Below are 24,639 nucleotides of genomic sequence, written 5' to 3' on the forward strand. Positions count from 1 at the left end.
GGACTTCTCTGGGTACTGGTGGTGCTGGGAGCCCCCCTGGCTGCGGGCGAGGAGCTCTCGGGTGAGCGGGGGGTGGTAAGGGGGAGGTCGGTGGGAAAAGGGGGGGCTAGAGGGGATAAAGGGGTAGTGGGACCCCAAACTGAGTGGGAGGGGAGTGAGACCCCCCAAAAGTGGAGGGGAGGACCACTGAGGATGATGGGAAATAAGTGGGAGAGGTCAGGAGAGTGGGGAAAGAGGAGGGTGGGACCCCCAAACTGAGCATGAGAGGGCTGGAGAGTGGGACCCCCAAACTGAGCATGAGAGGGCTGGAGAGTGGGGGGATGATGTGGAAGGGGTGAAAGAGGGGAGAAAAATGGGGATTGGGACCCCCAGAGTGATCCTGATTGGGGCTGGGGATTGAGTGGACTATGAAAAAGTGGGAGGAACAGGGAGAAGGGTAAAAGAGCAGGGGTAGTGTGGTGGGATAAATGGTACCATAAGAGCCTTTGGGCACAGGAGGGCTGGGAAAGGGGGGTGGCCCCTCTGAGCTCCCAACTTACTGTACGGTGCTGGGGGCTGCTGGATCCAATCTCAACCTTGGATCATGCCAACAGTTTCAGTTTAGAGGAATTACAGAAGTGTGACTGAATCACTTTTGCCGTCCAGCTTTTAATGATGGCAAATCAGATCTATTGATAAAAAGGAATTTATTTAGGGATACAAATGATCAGACAAAAGATCTTCATCAGAATTACTTAGTGCATAATATATACACTAAAACTACCTGTACAGGATAAGATAGGACAGTGCTCTACACTAAAGCAATTGTTGAAGCAATTCTACTCAAGCTGCCACAAAACGAGAAATTCTTAATTAGAGACAGATGGAACTCCCCCAGACCAACGCTGGTGGGGGGATCTCTGCTCTCAACCTCCAGGAGTGACCCTGGGGGGGTCCCCAGCCAAGGCAGGAATCTCCACACACCCCCCAAGAAGGGTTCTGTTGTCAGAACCTGCCCCTGGGAAAGGGGACTGGGTGGTGGAAAGGGATGGACTGACAGTCACTGGACTCCAGGGGTTGCCTCCCCATCGGGGGCTTCATTCGGGGTGGAAGTAGCGGCCGAAGCTCTTCCTGCAGTCGGGGCACTGGTGGGGCTTCTCTTACTGGTGGGTCCGTTGGTGTTGGGTCAAGGCAGAGCTGCGGGTGAAGCTCTTCCCACACTCCCCACACTTGTAGGGCTTCTCCCCGGTGTGGATGCGCCGGTGGGTGACGAGGTGGGAGTTCCGGTTGAAGCCCTTCCCGCAGTCGGTGCAGCGGAAGGGCCTCTCATCCGTGTGCGTCCGCTCATGCCTGACGAGATTCCCGCTGGTCTGAAACCTCTTCCCACATTCCCCACACGTGTAGGGCCGTTCCCCAGTGTGGATGACTTGGTGCTTGCGAAGGTTGGAGCTGTCCCTGAAGCTCTTTCCACATTCCCAACACATGTAAGGACGTTCCCCAGTGTGGATGTGCTTGTGTTTGCGAAGGGTGGAGCTGTCACTGAAGCTCTTCCCACATTCCCCACATGGGTAGGGTTGTTCCCCGGTGTGGATGTGCTTGTGTCTGCGAAGGGTGGAGCTGTCACTGAAGCTCATCCCACATTCCCCACACGTGTAAGGACGTTCCCCAATGTGGATGTGCTGGTGGGTGAGGAGGCTGGTGCTCCACCTAAAGCTCTTCCCACATTCCAAGCACCTGAAGGGCTTCTCCCTGCTGGGAGGCTGATCAGGGACCACCAGCTCAGAGCTCCCCCTCAAGCTCCCGCCGCCTTCCCAGCACAGGCTGGCTCTTTCCTCCTCAGAGCACCCTGGGCTGGCTTTGGAGCCCCTCCTGCGGGGGGATCTCCGGCCCTTTTCCTCCCCGCTGCCTTCCTGCGCCGGGGAGCCCTTCAAAACGGCCTCTCCCACCAGGGTCTCACGGGGGGATTTGTCCTCCGGGCTCTCCCTCCTCAGCTCGGGGCCTGGGGCAGGAAGCAAGAAGGACAGGCAGGGGATTTGCCTCCGGCCCACAGGGAAGGCCAAGGACATCCCCCCAACTCCGGCCCCGGCAGGACGGCGGCGCCAGCGGGGTTGTCCTGCAGCCGGGGCCATGCTGGGCTGACAGAGCCAGCACAACACCCGCCCAAAGGGACACTGACTTCCTCCTCACCTGCCTGGGGGGCCCAAGGTATCTTCCTCTTCCTCGCAGCCTCCTCCTCCATCCGACCAAGCTTTGAGAAGGACAAATCCTGATGGGGGGAAAACAAGGGCTGAGCGCGTTGGCTTGGGGGTTCCTCCTGCCCAAGTCCATCTCTAGAACTCACCGGGCATCCTGTATCCATAAAACCCCCCAAAACACCATGATTCAGCCCAGAAAAACCCAAACCATCGAGATTCAGGCAAAAAATCCCTTCAGAAATAGCAACCCCTTCAGAAATAGCAACCCTCCCCAAAAACGGCAAAAACTTAAAGTTTAGCCAGAAAATACTCCAAAATATGAAGATTCAGCCCAAAAACATGGTGTTTAATTGTGAGGATGAGGGGAGTGATGTCATTTCATGAGCACTTGATTGACTTACTATATATTAATCAAAAGCTGTATTAATGTAGTGTCACTTAAAACACTCCAGGGCTGTTCCTCGAGGTTCTCTGGCCCCCTGCCAGTCTGGGGCTGTTTCTCCAAACCACCAAACCAAGTGTGCCAAACACCCTGGTTGGTCAGTGCCAGCTGGGGGAGCGGGCACTCAGTGAGGGGATGAGAAAACTGCACCCAGGGCTGGGCTGAAAGAGGCTTCAGCACCACTTCTGATGGCCTGGGGGGCAGCATCTGGCTTCTCCCAGAGAGATGGTACTTGTTCCTCTGCAGGGAGTCAAGGGCAGCAGGGTGACTCCTGCTGCATGGATGGAACAGCAGAGGATGCCTTGGGTCCCCAGGATTGATCAGCACTCAGGGATACAAACTGCCCTCGGGCTCAGGATGCAGCTGCCAGCACAGATTTCCCTGCAAAGTCTGCAGGGAGTCAAGCTCTGCAGAGGAGATTGTGCCCCATGGATGGGATTGCAGAGGCTCCCTCAGGTCCCCAGCATCAATCAGCAATATACACAAAAGGCCCCCTTGAAAGTTTTTAGGGGGAGTGTCCTGTAGGGAGGGGACAGTGTCACCCCACCAGGGTGGGGCTGGCAAGTGGGAGGCTGCTCCAGGGCTCTGCAAGAGGCCTCGTGCTCTGCTCGGCCCCAGCACTGGCTGGTCCCAACACCCCCGGCTGCCCCCGGCCCTGGGCAGCTCTGCTGCCACAGGCTGTGCCCTCACCGTGGCCCTGCAATGGCCCTGCCTGTCCCTCACCCGTGGCCCTGCCCGTGGCCCTGTCCCTTGGCTCTCTCTCTGCCAGCTCAGTGTGGGGCACACGGGCTGGGGGTCCCTCCCAAGCCCCCCGGGCAGCCGGCGTTGGCTGGGGGGATGTGAGGGCTGGGCCTGCTCAGCACAGCCCCGGCCTCGTGCCCAGTGCCTCTTTCCTGACCCACACAAGAGCTTCCCGGCCCCCCCAGGGCTCCCCTGCTGCTGCCTCTGCTCCTGGCCCTGCCTTTGCTGCTCCCTTGGCTGGGGCAGCGGCTGCAGGGGGGGATGGCAGCAGCTTCAGCTCCACGGCACTTCCTGGGGGGAGCTCAGCCCGGGGGACGGGCAGGGACCTGATGGGGATGGACAGGGGCCCAGCAGGGACAGCCAGGGCCTGCAGGGGAAGGCACAGGGACAACCTGGCCCCCCACACTGCCACCGCTGTCTCTGCTCCTCCTTGCAGGCTCCGTGGCCAGGCACAGTTGGTGTTCCTGGGTGCCCACCATCTCAGCACTTGGAGACGCTCAAATCAGCGCCCGCAGCTCTGCAGCAAAGCCCCAGCTCACCTGGCACACAGGGGATGGACACAGCACCTGCTCAGGGATGGGCACTCACAGCTTTGTTTCTTCCCCACCACGGGGCTCTCCTTCCTCAGCAGCACCTCTGCCTTGCACTTATTCTCAGCCTCACCTCAGGGACAGCTCTGGGCTCACCTCCGCGCCACTTCTCAGCCTCACCTCAGGGCCTGGGCTCAAGGACAGGAACCTGCAGGGAGGGGACATCAGGTGCAAGCTGAGGGCTGCCTGCTTGCACTGGCCTCTGGGCTTCTTTCTCCTTCCACAACCAGCCCAGAACTTAGCCTGCTTTTCTAACACCACACATTTACAGACTAACCTTGGAGATAGATATGGACAGACATCTCTATCACCCTGGGGATGGAGCCTCAAGCATGTGCTGCCATAGGAATGGGAATCACAGAATCAGCCACGTTGGAAAAGACCTCCGAGATCATCAAGTCCAACCCTGGATCCAACCCCGCTGTGCTTCCCAGACCATGGCACTGAGGCCACATCCACTCTCACCTTCAACACCTCCAGGGACGCTGACTCCACCCCCTCCCTGCCCAGCCCATTCCAAGGCCTGATTACTCTCTCAGCAAAAAATTCCTTCCTAATATCCAACCTAAACCTCCCCTGGCACAGCTCCAGACCCAGCCCTCTTGTCCTACTGCTGCTTCCTGGTAGAACAGCCCCACCCCCACCTGGCTCCAACCTCCTGGCAGGGACTTGCAGACAGTCAGGAGGTCTCCCCTGAGCCTTCTCTTCTCCAGCCTCAACACCCCCAGCTCCCTCAGCCTCTCCTCACACCACTTGTGCTCCACTCCCTTCCCCAGCCTCGCTGCTCTTCTCTGCTCCTGCTCCAGCCCCTCCAGGGCCTTCCTCAACTCAGGGGCCCAGAGCTGGACACAGCACTCCAGGGGTGGCCTCACCAGCGCTCACTCCAGCCCAACAATCCCTTCCCTGCTCCTGCTGACACACTTTTCCTCACACAGGTCCCTCTGCAGAGCCCTCCTGCCTTCCAGCACATCAACACACCCCCAGCTTGGTGTCACCTGCACATTTGCTGATGAAATGCCTGGTTCTGCAGGAGCTGCAGATGCTCAAGGGGCAGCAGGACCAAGTCAGGGGCCTGGGGGGACCTGGGGGGCTTTGGGGTGTGGGAGAGTCCTGGTGGAGCTGAGGAGGGGCTTTGGGGATTGGGGGTACAGACCAGCACAGACCAGTACCTCCTCACTGCTCCCCAGATCTCTCCTGGAGCTGGGCCACCTTTTCGTGGGACACCTGAGCCCCCCCCAGTGCCCTCCCAGTACAGTCCAGTGCCCCCAGTACAGCCCACTGTGTTCCTGTCCCAGGGTGTGGGTGATCCCTCTTTGTGGGGGTTGGGAGGGATTCCAGGGGGTACTGGGGAGATTTGAAGGGATCTGGGGGTGGTTGGATGGGGATTTGGGGGGGCTTGGGGGGCTTTGGGTGCATTTGCAGGAGTTAAAACAGGTTTTGGGGCACTGGGGCATCAAAGTGATCTATGGGGGGAGAGGATTAAAGGGAAAATAGAGGTTAAGAGACATTTGGGAGGAGTTAAAAGGGCCTGGGGGGGAGAGGAGGGACTGCACCACGAGCAGGTGAGTCCTGAGACCCCCTCTGGTGTCCCCAAGACCTTCTTGGTGTCCTCAGTTCCCCCCTTGACACCCCAAGACCCCCCTGGTGTCTCCAATGTCTCCAGGGCCTCCTCACAGCCCCAGTTCCCCCCTTGACACCCCCAATTCCTCTGTTCCCAAACCCCTCCCCACTGTCCCCAAACCCCATCTCTGATGTCCCGAACCCTAATTCTCACCCCAGGAGCCCCCCCCTGACCCTCTGACAACAAAAACGCCCCCCCCACGCTCACAGAAAGGTCAAGGGCATCTGGGGACACGTTGGGGACAGTCAGGGGGCTTTGTGGGGCACTGGGGGATTACTGGGGGATACTGGGACACAGTGGGGGGAACCAGGGGGCACTGGGGGGTTACTGAGGGACACTGGGAGGGACTGCAGGTGAACTGGGGCACACTGGGGGTCACTGGCAGAGAACTGGAGAGTTACTGGGGGATTACCAGGACACACGGGGAGACACTGGGAGGTTACTGGGCCATACTGGGGGTTACTGGGTGCTCACTGGAGGATCACTGGGCCATACTGGGGGGCAGTGGGAGGTCACTGGGACACACTGGGTGGTTACTAAGGGGGTTATTAAGCTGTACTGAGGGTCATTGGGAAGTCATTGGGATATACTGGGGGCACTGGGATCCCCTTACCAGGATGTGGTACATCTCCCCCCACCCCGGATTTTGGGGGGCATCCCTAGGACCCCTCCCCTGGGGGCTGGGAGACACCCTGAACCCCACTGCTGGGCTTTAGGGGACCCCCCAAAATCCCCTCAAAACCCCTGAAATTCCTCCCTTGACCCATCAAAACCTTCTCCAGGTCCCCTCAAATCCCCTCAGAGACCTCATCCCGCCCTCGGACCCCCCAAACCTTCTCAGTGACACGCAAAACACACCTGGGACCCCCCAAACCGATTCAGGGACCTCCAGTCCCCCTCAGGGACCCTCAAAACAGTCTGGGACCCCGTAAACCCCCTAGAGACCCCAAAACTACCTAAAAGGTCCCCGAAAAGCCCCCCAGGACCCCCAAACCTCCTCACAGACCCCCAAAGCCCACCTGGGACCCCCCCAAATCTCCTCAGAAACCAAAACCCCCTTGGAGACTCCCAAACCCACTCAGGGACCTTCAAACTCCTCCCTGAGTCCCCTCAGGACACCGAACCCCCTCAGGGACCCCTCACAAAGACCCCGGGAACCCCCGAACCCCCGCGCTAAACCCTCCCGAGCCCTCCAGCCTTTCCACCCACAGCCGCGCTCCCCGCAGCCCCCGAGGGGATCCCCAGACCCCGCTCTCGCCGCCCCCCCCGCACTCACAGCTCAGCGCAGCGGACGCCGCCTCTCCCCCACTCGTTTCCACGCGGACAAAATGGCGCTCGCTCTGCGCGCGCATCGTCCTTAGAAACTCGCCCCGCAGCCAATCAGCGCGCGGCCTCGGCCCCTGCCCGCCCTCTTTGGGCTTCCGCCCCGCGCGGTGCATTGTGGGAGTTGTAGTCCTTGCGGCGAGAAAGGATAGGCCTTTGGGGGTTTAGTTTTTCTGTCTTCTTTTATTATCTTCTTTTTCTTTCTTTTGCTTCTTTCTTTTTTTATTCCTCCTTTTTTTATTCCTCTTTTTTCGTTTTTCTTTCTCTTTTTTTTCCTCTTTTTTTCTTGTTCTTTCTTTTTGTTTTTGTTTTTTTTTTCTTATTTTTTCCTGTTCCTTCTTTTTCTTTTTTCTCTAAAGTCTAGACGACTTTAGGAATAAATTTAAAAGCCAACACAGTGCTATAAATTTAGGATGTGAACGTAAGGAAGTAGTAATGAAATCTCTGGCAAGACTTCACTCATGCTGTGCTCACTAATACTTACCACATCATAAAAATCTGCTTTTTTAAAAATGTGAGAAGACAGTTGATCCCAGGAATAAAAGTTATGAGCTGTGAAGACAAGAACAGAAAAACCCTCCTTCTGAAACAGTCACAGAAAAGGCAAATAAGTGTAACACAATTATGGAGTGATGAAAAGGAGTTCACACAAAGAAATATTTTAGAGATATGCAGAAGAATTACAAGCATTGCCCCATTTTCACTAATTCTTCTTTACTTTATTTGCTATGATAAATAACACAACTGTCTGCTTAAAACTGGGAGAATTTTACTGATTAATACACTACAGAGTACGGAGAGTTTGTGTGCCAGTTCTGCTTCTCACTCGTTCACTAAAGCTGAGCAGAACTTCTGATTAGACAGAAATCCCAAGTGGCTGCAGACTGGGCTAGAAGGGAGCAAATCACCATGAAAAACAAAGTCCCAGTGCTCCCTGGGAGTGCAGAAGAGCAGGAACGGTGTCAGGAAAGACACCTCCTGAAAGGAACACAAACTGAACTCAAGTCCAGTTTTCTTCTTTCTTCTATCAAAGTTATTTGGGAGACAGCTGTGACAGTTTTTCTCTAAAATGCAGGTAGAAGGCCAAATCTTGATTTCCTTGACTTTGGCATGACTGATGTATTTGGGCACTTTTTCATTCTCTCACTTCAATTATATGGCAAGACAGCAGAGAACTCTGGAAAAAGGTTTCTTTAACACAAGTTGAAAATTAAGAGGTTATTTTTAGTTTGAAAAAAAAATTGTGATCTTGTCTTATTTTGCATAAAGGTCATATTCACTCACCTGATGACAGTAAAAAAGCCAAAAAGCAACATCAGAAATCTCAGACATTAAGGTATGTTTGGCAAGTATCATTACTATAGAAAAGAATAAACTGCTGTATCTTCCCTTTCTCTCTCCTTTTCTCTCTTCACTCTCAGTGGCCTTTCTGTCTCATTATCTCAGAATTTTGCAGGGATTTACATTTTCCACTCCTTACAGCACAAGGATATCCCCTTTCACGTGGTATCCAAGCTACTGTTTGGTTGGAAACAAGCTATATGAAGGAAAAATATTTTAATTATGCAAAGAGTTTCAAGAATTCAGATATAAAATTTCAGATTTTTAAAATTCATTTTTGAAACTACGGAGAAAAATCCCACAGAGAAATTTTTAACTGTAAATAAGTATATACAGTGTAAATAAAGAAATGCATGTTGGAAAAAGAATTGTCTCATAATTGTAAAACAGTGATCAGCAGTAACTTCACAATGGAATACTCCTTTGTCCTCTGTCACTCTCCCTTTTATACAATCTTCCATCCAGTTCCATCAAGTACTCCCCACAATGGAAATTTCTGGAACAGCATTGTTTTTCTTATCCTTGAAAAGAGAATGCTCCATGTTCACATTCATTAAAAGGCTGTGATTTTGTACCTAATGAGATCTCTCTCACTCTTTGATCAAACAAAACTTCTGTCTAAGTGAAATCTTGACTGCTGAAGTAAAAAATAAAATTTCTTCTTATTTTAGTGGCACCCAGATTTCATTTAATGATTTACAAAGTGTGAAGGCACTGATTACAACCCAGTGTAAAATCACCATTACACTCATAATTTACCATGCAATGGAATTGTAGAGCATTTAAAGAGTCATTGTAATAAACATCACAGTAAAGCAAACAGACATTGTCCTAGTATGGAAGATTTCTTTAAACACTCTCACTGCTAATTTAATTCTAGTTAAACACACATATCCTAGGGAATGCCACGTGCTTTTCAGCAGGATTTTATGTGTAAATCAGGATAACATGTTTTCAGAGCATTAACTAAAAAGGAAGCACGAACTAAAACCTATTTAACCAATGAGGTATTGCTTTTAAACTACCACAAGGTCATAAAAAAGATCATTTCAAAGCTATAAGTTTTCTAATTGTAATCAACAACAACCTAATGATGAAAGAAAGTCTATCTGAATGGCTGTCATAAACCTCTGCACAGCCTTACTTATCTTTAAAGATCCTTTACTCTGTCATTTGGTAAAATTTTCACTACCAAATTTTGCTATGCAAAATTAAAATGTGGCACTGGAATTAGAAATAACATTGTCTTACTGCTCAGTCTTAAATGAGCAGTGAAACTCAGATGCAGTTTTATTATTCTATAACAAAGTCTATTTGTTAATATTAGGTGCAACTTGACAATAAAATTGGAAAAGTCTAAAATGTGCTGGAAATTGACCTTTTCCTTATTTCTTAGTAATCTGTCACACAAACTCTGTATTGTATTTACTCACTTTCCTGAAGTCTTTCTGCTGGTTTGGCCCCAAACCTAATCCAGCTGTTTGCAAGCAAACTGTTTCAAGTTTAACTGTATTTTGAGCTGTAAGGTTTATGGGATTTCTCTTTTCTTTGATTTTGTTTTTCTTTTCCTTGAAAATGGTATGTATGTCACTCTACACTATTCTTACTCAACAGCTACACCTACACATCTCTCAAGATCAAGAGTTGTTGGGCTCTCACATTAGAATTCAAAACTGCCTTAAATTAATTGTTTCCATTGGCATTTATTCAACCAAAGCTAATTCTCCAGGATGGCCATGCAAAGGGAATGCAAAAGGGACACACCTACACCAGCTAGAAATGGAAAAGCTTTCTTGACATAAAAAAAAAGAACCAACAGCCAACCAAAACAAAACCACAGAACAAAACACTCACAGTGTTCAGGGCATATTTGCTCAATTATCTCATTTCCAATTGTTATGAAGAGAACAGACAGAGGGGTTTAGAGCCTCAGGCACTGTAAATCAGCACATTGGAACTGACTTTCTTACAGCTATAGAACTTGGTGGATTCTGGCTCAATATATTGCCAGTGGTTTCTATTACTGTTATTAAACAAATTCTCTGAGTCTATCCAGTGAGTGCTCCTTGTCAGCACTTTCAGCTTCTATTCTAAAACAGGTTCCAAAATGCGGGTGAGTCTCTCTCTATTCTTGGACTAGATCAGCTGTCCCTGAGAGAATACACCTCCATTCACAGAAAAAAATGAAGTACATGATACACCTCTCACCTTCACAATATGTTAACTACACAACTGTTTTCATGCTCTAGTTCTTAAAGTTAATCATGTGACAAATTAGAAGCCAAAAAGAACAATTTTGTTAGTAAGAACTACTAATGCAAACATATTCTTCTGAACTTCCAGTCCTCAGCTGATAATAAATCACATTTTGTTCAACAGAGTGTTTGTGGAATTGTTCCATGCACAGAAAAAGCACTTTTTCCTACTCACCTCCTGGAGGCCTGACAATTGTTACAGCATCACTTATCAAGCTGCCCTGGCTGTTGGATGCATTCACTTGCACTGTGGAGTTAGAAAATAGAATCAGGCCTTTAATGGTACCCACACATTGAATTTCCTGCTGCTGCAGAACATCTGAGTATCATTTACCACAGAATAATGAGCGTTATCTGTTAGGAAAAAACAAGAGAGGGGGAGAAGAACAAATGTTAGACCTTGTGTCTGCTACAATTCACTGCCTTTAGGAACTGAGTCTTATTCCTACTCAAAAGAAGACTTGCTGTTTATACCAATAACACACACACATGAAATTCTGGCTATTGGGGAGAAAAAATATTAATAATTATTTTTCTTGCTTTTGGCAATATTTTATGGTACCTGTAAATCTTGGAAAATAAACCAACCAACACATGAAGCAACCATGCATTGCAGAGCTGACTGCTCTATACTGCAAACAGGAGCCAGCTCTCAGAAATTACTGATCTTCTAGAAAAGTTGTGTGAGAACTGCAGATTCCAAACATTAGTGTTAATTCTTGTGCCTGTGATACACTGGTAACAATTTCTGAATTCATTAGAAAAATGCTTGCCTTAGGAGTTTATAAGCTAACTCATTGCATAGAGCAGAAAAAGTCACCTGCAGTAACACCTGCTTTCCAGCATGGCCTGCAGTCCCCTCACAGATAAAAGGATTGGAAACATTGAGTTTATCAGTTGAAACCATCAGAGGACACCACAGCAACCTCCATGTCCTTTGCAAACCTTTTAAGATCTCAAACTTAAGATAAGACAATATTCTGCCCTACAAAAATAAAGAAACCCTTTCCAAAATACCCAGTAAGACTAGAAAAAAAAAGAAAATTGCATGTCAGGTAACAATTTTTTTCAAACCAATGAAGAGTTCCCTCACATATCTGAGAGCAAAGTTGAGCTCATTTAAAGATTAACCTGTATTTCAAACATATAAAGCCCTCTATAAATGGTTAATGTTATTACTACTGTTCATTCCATGGAGAGCTCTCACAGGGAAGTCAGAGGAAATTCTCTGTTACAAACAACAGCAGAATCACACAAGTCTAAGATCACAGGTATGAGAATAAGATTAAACAGTGTATAACTATTAAAAATATTGCAAGTGAAGTCAGGCATTGTCACAGGTAGCAGATTGAATATTCACATCTGAGTCCTCTACAAAACCTAGATAAGACAGAATTACAAAAACCCTAGAAAAGCAACGTTTTAATTATTTTTTAAGGGAAACTCCTTGGATTTACACATTTTTTTTCAAGTTTTAAATGAGCTGTTAGAATTGAAATGTTATTAAATCTGAAAACCGTTTTCCAATCTCCCCTATTTCCATGATGTGCTCTAACACGTGTGTGTGCAGCACATTTCAGTCCTGCTCACAGGACATTTTACCACAGATGAGGGATCTGGATTTTCTTCTGATTTGGGGATTCCTACAAACAATCTCTGATTTACTTATGGTGCAGGTCCACTCCATTCCATTATTTTGGTGTTCACAGAGTGGCACAAAGGGTGTTTTCAGTGATTCTTCTGGTAACAGATGACAAACTTATTTTCTGAGGTTTTGTGGAGGGGGGGCAGTTTTGTAAAACTCTTTGTAAACCTGCCTTGTAGCCCAGTTCCTTATTGCTCAAATTCTCCCTGGATGACACCGTGCCACAGCACCAGAGCACCCGGACAGACTCCAGCAGGGTGAAGGTGGAATGGTTTCATGGAGCCTGATGGATTCACTTTGGATTTCACTCAAGTTTACACAAGCCTCAGACCCCGTTTTAGATACAGCAATGAAGGCAAAACTTCTTATCCTGCCAGAAGAACAACCACATTTCACACATTCCACACACAGAATCCTGCAGGAGCAAAGTTATTTTGTCTGACATCACTCTGATGGACCCAGGCTGCTCAACCAGCACCAGAAAAATGCATCCACATTCCTTGAACTCAGCTCTTCAATTGTACCTCAAACCCTCCTTCTGCACCTTTGTGAAACTGTCCCTGGCTGTGATTTGGGAGCAGATACAACCCAGCATACCTAGGTAGCCTCATCTCCTCGGATGGTAAGATTGATGGGGAGATAGACAACAGGTTAGCAAAGGCATATAGTGCTTTTGGAAAGCTTCATAAAAGAGTTTGGTGAAACAAATACCTGAAGAAAAGTACAGAGATCAGTGTTTACAGAGCCACAGTGCTGTCTACTCTCTTGTACGGATCTGAATCCTGGGTCATCTACCGCCACCACCTGCGACTCCTGGAACGCTTCCAACAATGCTGCCTCTGAACAATCCTAAACATCCACTGGTCAGATTATGTGACCAATACATCTGTTCTAGAACAAGCAGCAGTCACAAGTATTGAAGCCATGTTGCTGAGAACACAGCTGGGCTGGGCAGGGCACATCTCCAGGGTGAAGGACCAACCACTGCCTCCCTAAGATCCTGCTTTATGGTGAACTTGCCACTGGCTGTTGCAAGAGAGGAGCCTCAAAGAGAAGATACAGGGACTCCCTGAAACAACATCTCAGCCTTGGCCATATTGATCATCATCACTGGTCTACTCTGGCCTCCAGTCGGGAGGCCTGGAGACACACCATCTATAATGCTGCTGATGCTTTTGAGAACGCACGCGGGAAAACCCTTGAGGAGAAAAGACAACGCAGAAAGAATCGTGTCCTGCAGAATATACCACCTAAGGAGTCTTTCTGCTGTACCTTTTGCAACCGGACATGTCTATCTCATATTGGCCTTTTCAGCCACCAATGCTCTTGCAACAAACTTGGGTAGTGCCCTCCCCAAATCTTCATTTGCGAAGCCCAGCCGTGATGAGTATTCTTACTGGATATAACTGTGATATATGTACATCTATATTTTTGCTCTAGCTCTGCTATTTGTTTGTTTTTTTTCTCTCTGGGAAGTAAGCTTTTTCACTGGGTCTCGGGGACTTGGTGGGAAGCCAGGTCCAAACCTACACATGACTTCTTTGGGAGAGGCTGTGCTGGGGCCACGCTCCAGCCCTGAGCAGTCCCAGCTTTCAGGCAGCATCATGGCTGACCCCCGGGACCCTCACAGTCAGCTGACCAGGAAAGTGGGATCCCGGTGTGCTACAGGGTGTGCTGGTGGGCCCCAGCCCTGCCCAGCCCCACAGGGCCCCTCACTCACCGAGTTTCAGGGGTTGCATGGTGGTCACCTCACAGGAGGACGGAAGCTGCAGACCTGGAGAGCGGCTCTCCTGGGAAGAGCTGTCTTCCATCCAGGCCTGCTTGGGGCAGGCGGGGGGTCTCTTCTCCATCCTGTGAATCAAAGAACACAGGGGAGCCTGCCCACGGAGGGCGTCCGAATGGTGGAGTCAAACACCCTCGGGAAAAAAGCCGCGGCCAAATCGCCTCAGGCAAAGCGTCTCAGGCAAAAGGCCTCAGCAAAGTGCCTCAGCCAAAAGGTCTCAGCAAAGTGCCTCAGCCAAAAGGCCTCAGCAAAGTGCCTCAGCCCAAAGGCCTCAGCAAAAGGCCGCAGCCCAAAGGCCTCAGCAAAGTGCCTCAGCCAAAAGGCCAAGGCAATGTGCCTCAGGCAAAGCGCCTCGGCCAAAAGGCCTCGGCCCAAATGCCTCAGGCAAAAATGCTTCAGCAAAACGCCTCAGCAAAACACCAAGTTCCCACGGGGCCACCTGGGGTCCTGGACAAGACGTGGACTGCAGTTGGGGGCTTCTCGCCAGCGCCGCACTCCTCTCCTGTCCGGTCGCCGTCCTGACGGACACTGACCCACCGTGGGCCACGGTCGTGCTGAGCACACCTGCTGCAGTGGGTGTCACAAAGGGCCCCTCTGTGACATGCTGCCAGCTGCTAGCAACAGGTCCCAGTGCTTGTTGACATGGCACCTGCCCCCAGCAACGGGTCCCAGGGAGCCACCACGCAGGCAGGAACAGGCAGGGTGTCCCTGGGGACACAGGCCTGCCTCAGCCCTGGGCGCCCAGCTGCCCTCAGAGAGTCTCCAGGCCCCACTTTGCTCTCATGTCTCCTCGGGACATCTCAAGAAGCTCCATGTTCAGACAGCCCTGCGTGCCCCCAGGACATCCCTTTCCTGTCCCCACACCGCAGAGCCTGGCCTCAGAGCCCTTCAGTCACATTAAATGCATAACGTTTGCTCAAGCTTAACAGAAACCATGGTTTTTGTCACCTTTTCTCTTTCTCCCACTGACCAGCAAGAGCTTTTCCCCACTCAACAGCTCTTCCAGCACCAGGCTGCTCAGGAGCCCTCCCAAGGCCTTTGCCGCACCCCAGGCCCCTACGCAGCACCCTGAGCTGCCCCAGGGGTGGCTGAGTGACCCTGCCAGGCTGGCGGAGTCTTGAGGGGGCTTAGGGCTGAAGGGGGGAGGATGGCACCCAGGGGGATCCAGCTGGAAGGGCCGGGATCCTCAGCATGCCGGGAGCTGTCATCTGCTGGCACAGCCCAGCTGAGCGGCCGCCTTGGTCCATCTGAGGGGCCAGGATCTGTAGTGCTGCTGCTCTTGCCTCAGTTCTGTGTCTCTTCTACAGAATCAGACCAAAGAAGCCCCCAGAAGCCCAAAGGGCCCGGGAACAGCCCCTCTCTGACAGCCCCAGAGGTGCCCCGGAGCTGCCTGCCAGCCCAGCTGGCCCTCGCTGCCCACAGCCCAGAGCCCCTCTGCCCTGTCCTTCTTTGGGAGAGGCTGTGCTGGGGCTGAGCTCCAGCCCTGAGCAGTCACAGCTTTCAGGCAACATCATGGCTGACCCCCAGGACCCCCATGGGTCGGGAAAAATACACAGCTAAGGGGGGGCAACCCCTACAATAAATAACACAAGTGGCCGTTGTTTTTCTGCTTTGCTCAATCCCGGAAGTCGTTGTTGCAGCGGGGCCGTGTCTAAAGCTGCTCTTTCCAGGTCTCATAGTCCTGGTGTTTGCCTACAAAAAATTGATGAATTTAAAAAAAAGAAAAAATGTGGCAATGCTGTTCATGAAGCCTTCAGCAGTCACCAAGAGTTCTGTTCTGCAGAGATTTCAACTATTTCCTAAATTCCACACTCGTGGCTTCAGGCCATGACTTGCCAGAGCAGTCCCAGAGCTGGCCACTGCCCAGAGATGCCCTGGGGCAGCTCAAGTGTCCAAGTGGGACAAGTGGCCCGGGGTGCGTGGGAGCCCTTTGGAGCAGGAGCTGGTGGGCAGGAAGGGCCCAGCTGGGGAGGGTCAGGGAATCCCCCCCTGCAGCCCTGCTGCCCAGGCTGAGGAGGGTCCTCTCCAGCCCAGCAGCACATCGTGTGCCCTTGGGGGCTGGGCTGCCAGGGCTATTCCCAAGAACTGACTGGCCAAGGTGAGGAGTGTCAGAGACTGAAATGGTTCATGACTGTCCTGGGTTAAAAAGGGTTTTCCCCTGGAGTTGGAAAGTGGTTAACCCCAGGAGGTGGTATTCTTGGTGTTGACCCAATCAGCATCCCTGTAAAGTTAAACATATCACAACAGGCCAGAAAAGAAGAGATGACGTAGCTGAAAGAAGAGCAGCAAAATTAAACATATCACAACAGGCTGGAAAAGAAGAGATTACGTAGCTGAAAGAAGAGCAGCAGCCATGGTCTGAGACCACGAGGAGAGAGAGGGGCCAGGGAGCCCCGCTGGGTGCCAAGACCCCCCAGCCCCCCTTCTGGGGCTGTAGAAAGTCGGAACAGTGTTAAACTGGGCCGAGTACTGTGGCCAAGAGCCAAGGGAGTTTTTCTCCACTGTGAGTGGGCAGCAGGAGCGGCAAATCCAGCTACGACTGCTGTCTTGAAGAGGAGAGACACTGCTGCCCTGAAAGTGGAAAGGATCTTTTCATCTTCCCTTCAGAACTTTTATCGGAGGGAAAGGAGGGATTTGATCTAATGTAAATATATTGCTTTTCCATAGGAGAGATAGTTAAAATTGTGTATATAATGTATTATAGTATTTATTTGTGTAAGTAATAAACTGTAATATAATTCCTTTCCCCCCATACTGAGCTGTGTTTTGTCTGAAAACCCTCTCACACTGTAACAAATTGGGGGGCGGGGGGGCTTGGACTTGGAAATTGTATTTTTGAGGGTCTCAAACTGCCACAATGATTTATGCAGTCTAGGATTGCCAGGGCACTTTTGCAGGCTGGGAAGAGGCAGCTGGACCCATCCCCCCTGCCAGTGCTGCTGAAGGTGTCAAGCCCTGAAAAGGTGAGAAGAGCCGTGTTTACCAGGCCCCTCACGGGAACTCTGCGCAGGCCCAGCAGACCTTGGAGGCTCGAGGCACGGCCTGGGACACTATCCATGGATATAATAACTCATAACTTCTGGAGTGTGGGGGCTTCCCTCCCCCACCCCCAATGGATCAAGGCCACCACTTCAACTGACAGACATTGGAGCTGCAACTCCCAAGTTCCATCGCTGGACCCCGTGGGCGGTGACTGTAGACATCTTTCCACTCTCAGCTTTGCTTTCCCTTACTCTCCCTTACCCTTATCCTGCCTTTCCCATATGCATTTTCCCTAAAGGTTCTCTTTCTGCCATATTACTGTAGATGAGAGACAGAGATGATAACACCCAAAATGGCAACATACCTGTTTACCTTTGAAACAAAAGTGTTCTAAAATAAACCCTACATATATATATGTTTTCAAACATTAATTATTTTGTTTCATTTCATTCCAATCCACCCCAAGGGATTTATTAATAAGAACCTGGTTACCCCCCCCTTTTCTGGGTGGGTAGTAACAGACCCCTTGTAGCAGGATGTTCTACCTGGAAAAGAATCTGATGGGAGAATGCAGGCACTGCAAGCTCTCTGTGGGGAGTTACTGCTGGTGCCAAGGGGTTGGTTTAGTGTTGAATTGTGCCAAACCCAGCCTCGTTCCCCAACCTTCCAATACACATCCTGCTTTTGGAAGCAGAGTTTGACAGATCAGCTGCTCACTGGTTGGGAATATGTGACTGGAGATCCATCACTGGATAAGCATAAAAGCCCAGGGCCAACTTTGACAGAGCAGATTCTTCCACAGACTTTGTTGAAGTGTGTGCAGCTTCTGCTGTGAAGCAGGGACAGCTCTTGATGGTCACTGCCCAGAGGGTGAAAGAAAGAGAGAGATGTGCCTTGATTTATTTCTCTCAGACCCCGCCGGGCCCTCCCCGCTTCCTGCCGGGATCGGACACCGCCGGCGGCCCCGGCCCTGCTGGGCTCCATCAGCCTGAGCAATTGCTGCCAAGGAGGGGCCGGGGGCTTCCTCTTGGCCTTCGTCTCCCTGGCGCTGGGGCTCGGCTTCTACCTGCGCCAGAAGGTGAGGGGGGTCCCAGGGGGTCGTGTGTCCCCCCAGAGCGTCTGTGCTCCCCCGGGGACCCCCCACCCCGCTGTCACCCCCTTTTCTCTCCCCACAGAGCTCCTGAGCCGGCGGCGGCCGCAGCCCCTCCCCGGGACCTCGGGCCCAGCCTGGACCCCTCCCATCCCCATGAAGATTTTGGGAGGGTTGTGTGTCCCCCCTGTCCCTGCTTTTATTCTGACACCACCCATCTGCTCCCAGTGATCACAGTAAAGTTTCCCAGTTCTCCCCAGTCCTGGTTATTGGGGGGCAGTTGCGGGAGGGGCTTGGGGGGACCCCAAGGGGAAGAGTTTGGGTGGGGTAGAACCGGCCCCGGAATGGATCAGGACTGGGGACCTGCCTGTGTTTTGCCCCTCAATAGGCACCCAGCACACTCCAAAACATGCTGGGACCCCCCAAAAGCTTCCCCAGAGCTCCCCAAGCAGCCCAAACATTCTCAGAGCCCACCCAGGACTCCACCCAACCCCTTTTCTGGGGGGACTTCTCTGGGCACTGGTGGTGCTGGGAGCCCCCCCGGCTGTGGGTGAGGAGCTCTCGGGTGAGGGGGGTGGGTGAGGGGGGTGGGAAGGGGGAGATTGGTGGGAAAAGGGGGGTCAGAGGGGATAAAGGGGTGGTGGGACCCCAAACTGAGTGGGAAAAACCCACTTTAACTTGGGGGATTTTACAGGGGAGACAGGTAACACAAAAGGAGAAAATACAATGGGTCTTCTGCATAGGTTGATCAAATCAGGGCATGGTTTCTCCAGGCTTGGGCAGGACATTCCAAATCCATGACATCAACCTTTATCCCCCATCCTTGTCTGGACTGTAGATGGAGGTTTTTCCCCAGTCTCTGTCAGCCCAAGGCTTTGTTTAATCTTAGCGGTTTTTCTTTGTCTCATATCCAATTTTTGGAATGCAACATCTTCCCCTTCTTTTTTATTTTTCTGAAAAACAAAAAACTTGGAAAAAACTCCGATCAACATTTTTTAAATATAAGACAAAAATACAAAATCTTAAATATTGCTTCAAAAATTATTTTCTTAAACTTAACACTAACATTAAGAACATTTAACCAATCAGAAAGATTATTAAATCTATTTTCAAAAAGAATACAAAAAATTCTAAATAATGCTACAATGAATATTTTCTTAAACTCAGTACCAATATTTAAAAACATTAAACCAATCAAAAAAGACTATCAAACATTTGTTGGATATAGAAAAGTAAACAAGGAATAAAATGCAAAAAGGAAAAATTCCAAACAATGCTAAATTAAATAACCATGGATTAATATTAAACAAGTTTAGTTAGTTTAAACAAACTACTTAACTTATTCCCATTATTCCCTATCAGAACTTATTTAAGTTATCCTTCTAATATTTTATTTTAAGCAAATGACTTTGAATCAAACTTAATAACTTGATGACTTCAGGGTTCGTGTGCTCCTGACTTCTACCTGAAAGTGGTTTTTAGGGTTTGTTTTTTAAAAACTTTTATTTAACCTAAAATATTTCTGCAAATGAAATTCCATTCAACTCGGGGTCATATGTTACCTGTTTTTTATCTAAGGGTGTTTGTGTATTTGTGAGCAAAATCAGAACATATCACATATCCACACACATACACACACTCACACAACTTTCATGCGTGATGGTCATCACTGTACATTCTCTCACAAACATACTTTTGAGTTTCATGTTACCGTGTTTTCTGGTTATGAACTGAGAAATTATCATTCTTGTGTCTCGCCCTCAGATGAGTAAGATCTAATCGTGTATTTCTGGTTTAATGAGAATATTTCCTGTAAATACAAACATTTTTCAGCTTCATGTTCAATTTAAATTCAAAAATATATAAACATTCCTATACTTCAAAGATAAAATATATACTCCTTCTATTTTTAAAAGCAAATATACATCTCCTTATGTTAACAGGCTTTGGATTTTAAAGAGAACTTGTCAATAGTTATTGCAAAAAACTTTAAAAACTTCATTTCTTTGTTATACTTATGCTTGCATCTCAAAACAATTTTGGCTACTTCAGGTAAACAACTTCAGAAAACAGCTTGCAAGGCCATTTCCTGAACCTGCCCTTCTGTATTCCCCCTTTTTTTCTCTTAGTTGGAGGTGGGGGGTGAGGGGAAAAAGGTATGTCTTGTTGTCTCTCTGCTGCCAGTGTCCATGCACTGAAATTAAACTGTTAGGTTAGTTACTACATGAATAAAAAGGCTTTGCAAAAAATAAAGAATAGTTCTTAGTTCAGGCTGCAAAGAAAAAAGGAAAAAAAATCACTGCTGCCTCTCGGTTGGCAGCGTTGTGTTTGCCTGAAGCAGTCAGGTTTAACTGGCATGTGAACAAAGAACTTGTAGAGGAACTAAACCCAACTCTTAATTCAGCTAACTCGGGCTGTGAAGGAAAAAGAAAAGAAGGTGGGGGGTGGTGCCGCTTCGCTCCGGCCGCTGCCGACTCCGAGCCGGGCGTCCCTGCCCGGACAAGCCCTTTCCCAGCGGCTCGCTCCGAGCGCGGGGGGTTCGCAGAGAGCCGCCTGCGGGGGACACCGCAGGCCAGGTTCGCACCTCGCACCCTTCCCTCTCCTCCCGCTGCCGCACCGGCTCTGCCGCCGCTCCGCTGCTTCCCGGGCCGTCTCCGCCCCTCCCGCTGCCCAGCCCCGGCTCCCGCACGGTCCCTGCGCGCCGCCCTGTCCCGGGGCTGCCTCGCTGCTGCTGCAGCTGTGCCGGGCTGGGCTCGCTCTCTCAGCGCAGCGCGGGGTTGCAGCCGCTGGCGCTCTCGGGGGTTTCTGTGATGTCGGCGAGGGGCTCTCTCCTGCTCTCCCGCTGCCGCCGCTCCTGGCTGTCAGTTGCTTGGCCATGGTGTGGCCACTCCACTCCATCGGGCTGCAACAAGAACAGTGGGGAAAGGGCAAGGTGGGCCCCCCAAACTGAGCATGACGGGGCTGGGGAGTGGTGGAATGATGTGGAAGGGGTGGGAGAGGGAGGAAAAAAGTGGGGATAGGGAACCATAAACTAATCTTGGGGGGGCTGTGGATTGAAGGGACAATGAAAAAATGGGGAGGATGAGGGAGAAGGGTGGAAAAGGGGGGCTGGTCTGGCAGGACAGATGGTCCCATGGGGTCTTCTGGCACAGGGAGGTTGGGAAATGGGGGTGGCCCTTCCTGTGGGGTGCTGGGGGCTGCTGGATCCAATCTCAGCCTTGGATCATGCCAACAGTTGCAGTTTAGAGGAATTACAGAGGTGTGACTGAACCGCATTTGTCCCCCAGGTTTAATGATGGCAATTCAGATCTATTGATAAAAACAAATTTATTTGGCGTTACAAATGACCAGACAAAAGATCTTAATCAGAATTATTTACTGCACAATACAAACACTAAAACAACCAGGAGCACAGGATAAGATAGGACAGTGCTATACACTAAAGGAATTGTTGTAGCAATTCTACTAAAGCTGACACAAAAGCAATAATTCTTAATTAGAGATGGATGGAACTCCCCCAGACCAACACTTGTGGGGAGATCTCTGCTCTCAACCTCCAGCAGTGACCTTGGGGGGTCCCCAGCCAAGGCAGGAATCTCCACACAACCCCCAAGAAGGGTTCTGCTGAAGGGGACTGGCCCTCTGTGGTCGAAAGGGATGGACTGACAGTCACTGGACTCCAGGGGTTGCCTCAACCATCAGGGGGGTCATTTGGGGTGGAAGCAGCGGCCGAAGCTCTTCCCGCAGTCAGGGCAATGGTAGAGTTTCTCTTACCGGTGGGTCCGTTGGTGTTTGGTCAAGTTAGACCTCTGGGTGAAGCTCTTCCCACACTCCCCACACTCGTAGGGCCTCTCCCCGCTGTGGATGCGCCGGTGGGTGATGAGGTGAGCATTCTGCTTGAAGCCCTTCCCGCAGTCGGTGCAGCGGAAGGGCCTCTCATCCGTGTGCGTCCGCTCGTGCTTTAAGAGATCTGAGCTGGTCTGAAACCTCTTCCCACATTCCAAGCACTTGTAGGGCCGTTCCCCAGTGTGGATGCGCTTGTGGGTGCAGAGGCTGGAGTTGTCACTGAAGTTCTTCCCACATTCCCCACATGTGTAGGGCCGTTCCCCACTGTGGATGCGCTGGTGGGTGTGGAGGGTGGAGCTCTGCCTGAAGCTCTTCCCACATTCCCCACACAGGTGGGGCCGTTCCCTGGTGTGGGTGAGTTGGTGAGAATGGAGGCTGGAGTTCCTACTGAAACACTTCCCACATTCCCCACATAAATAGGACTGTTCCCCAGTGTGGATGTGCTGGTGGGTGACAAGGTGAGAGCTCTGCCTGAAAGTCTTCCCACATTCCCCACAGGAGTAGGGACGTTCCCCACTGTGGATGTGCTGGTGTTTGTGGAGGGTGGAGCTGTCCCTGAAGCTCTTCCCACATTCCCTACACATGTAGGGACGTGCCCCAGTGTGGATGTGCTGGTGGGTGAGGAGGTGGGAGCTCTTCCTGAAGCTCTTCCCACATTCCAAGCATCTGAAGGGCTTCTCCCTGATGGGAGGCTGCTCAGGGACCACCAGCTCAGAGCTCCCCCTCAAGTTCCAGCCACCTTCCCGGCACAGGCTGGCTCTTTCCTCCTCAGAGCACCCTGGGCTGGCTTTGGAGCCCCTCCTGCGGGGGGATCTCCGGCCCTTTTCCTCCCCGCTGCCTTCCTGCGCCGGGGAGCCCTTCAAAACGGCCTCTCCCACCAGGGTCTCACGGGGGGATTTGTCCTCCGGGCTCTCCCTCCTCAGCTCGGGGCCTGGGGCAGGAAGCAAGAAGGACAGGCAGGGGATTTGCCTCCGGCCCACAGGGAAGGCCAAGGACATCCCCCCAACTCCGGCCCCGGCAGGACGGCGGCGCCAGCGGGGTTGTCCTGCAGCCGGGGCCATGCTGGGCTGACAGAGCCAGCACAACACCCGCCCAAAGGGACACTGACTTCCTCCTCACCTGCCTGGGGGGCCCAAGGCATCTTCCTCTTCCTCGCAGCCTCCTCCTCCATCCGCCCAACCTTTGGGAAGGACAAATCCTGATGGGGGGAAAACAAGGGCTGAGCGTGTTGGCTTGGGGGTTCCTCCTGCCCAAGTCCATCTCTAGAACTCACCGGGCATCCTGTGACCATAAAAACCTCCAAAACACCAAAATTCAGCCCAGAGAAACCCAAAACACCGAGAATCAGGCAAAATAACCTCTCAGAAATAGCAGGATGAACCTCCTGCAAACTACAAAAATTTGAGATTCAGGCAAAAAGTACTCCAAAATATAAAGATTCAGCCCAAAAAAACCTCCTCCTGAAGTTCCCGCATCTGATCTCTCTGCTCTGGTGTTCGGAGGGTTACCCCTGTCTGGAATTCTGGGGGTCTCAGTTAAGGATGCTGAGAGTGTTGGGGGTCCCAAGGCTCCCTTCTCCTCTTACTCTCACCTTCAGGGTGCCCCCTTCCCAGACATTCCCACGCTCCAGGTTCTGCACTTTGTTGTTCTGGGGATCCCAGGGGTCCCCAGTGTCCAGGCTTCCCCTTCTCCATGCCTCCCGTTTCAGGCTCCTGGGGGTCCCAGGGCTCCTCCCTCTCCGTGCTCCCCCCTCCAGGCTCCCGAGGGTCCCCCAGCTCCGCCATCTCCCCGCTCCGCCCTCCACACTCGGCAGCTCCCGGGCTCCACACCCACCCCCGGCACTCCCGGGGGGCCCCAAACCCGCTGTGTCCCCCCCGATGGCACCAGGCTGACAATGGAGCCGGCGGGGCCTGACCCAGCAACACCAACCCCCACCGTGGGGGGGACCCGCATCCCCCCACCCACCGCCGGGGCTCTGCCCCCAACCCAGCCCGGCACCCCCAAAAAACACCTCCTGCCCACCCCCAAGGGCAGAGCAGAAAGAGGAACAGCAGGAGAGGAATTGCCAGCCTATCCCACGGGTGCCCAGAAAGAGGGAACTTGTCCCAGATTTCCCTGCGAAGTCAGCAGTGAGTCAAACTCTGCAGAGGAGATTGTGCCCCATGCATGGGATTGCAGAGCCTCCCTCAGGTCCCCAGAAGGAATCACCAGAAGTGTCCTTGAAGAAGGGGGCAGTGTAACCCCACCAGGGTGAGGCTGCTCCAGGGGTCTGCAAGAGGCCTCGTGCTCTGCTCAGCCCCAGCACTGCCTGGTACCAACACCCCCGGCTGCCCCCGGCCCTGGGCAGCTCTGCTGCCACAGGCTGTGCCCTCACCGTGGCCCTGCAATGGCCCTGCCTGTCCCTCACCCGTGGCCCTGCCCGTGGCCCTGTCCCTTGGCTCTCTCTGCCAGCTCAGTGTGGGGCACACGGGCTGGGGGTCCCTCCCAAGCCCCCCGGGCAGCCGGCGTTGGTTGGGGGGATGTGAGGGCTGGGCCTGCTCAGCACAGCCTCGGCCTCGTGCCCAGCGCCTCTTTCCTGCCCCACACAAGAGCTTCCCGGCCCCCCCAGGGCTCCCCTGCTGCTGCCTCTGCTCCTGGCCCTGCCTTTGCTGCTCCCTTGGCTGGGGCAGCGGCTGCAGGGGGGGATGGCAGCAGCTTCAGCTCCACGGCACTTCCTGGGGGGAGCTCAGCCCGGGGGGACGGGCAGGGACCTGATGGGGATGGACAGGGGCCAGCAGGGACAGCCAGGGCCTGCAGGGGAAGGCAC

At 51.7% G+C, this 24,639-nt stretch overlaps 1 protein-coding gene and 1 pseudogene across 1 annotated transcript in view; one reads left to right on the forward strand and one right to left on the reverse strand.

Moving 5' to 3' along the window:
* The window catches only part of LOC127474819 (zinc finger protein 850-like), a 315,187-nt gene extending 292,135 nt beyond the window's left edge, over positions 1–23,052 (reverse strand). Inside the window, exons 1-2 of the mRNA XM_051796122.1 lie at positions 21,762–23,052; positions 1,144–1,731 (exon numbers count right to left, since the gene is read on the reverse strand). Of these exons, the coding sequence (XP_051652082.1) occupies positions 1,144–1,731; positions 21,762–22,894 (1,721 nt within the window). The 5' untranslated portion in view covers positions 22,895–23,052. The remainder of the gene's footprint in view (positions 1–1,143; positions 1,732–21,761) is intronic.
* Positions 1–24,639, forward strand: part of LOC127474815 (zinc finger protein 208-like) — a 1,262,639-nt pseudogene that overhangs the window by 302,905 nt on the left and 935,095 nt on the right.

This window comes from Manacus candei, unplaced genomic scaffold (assembly GCF_025592945.1).
Source record: "Manacus candei isolate 608988 ecotype Guabito, Panama unplaced genomic scaffold, ASM2559294v1 h1tg000045l, whole genome shotgun sequence".
Classification (NCBI taxonomy): Eukaryota; Metazoa; Chordata; class Aves; order Passeriformes; family Pipridae; genus Manacus; species Manacus candei.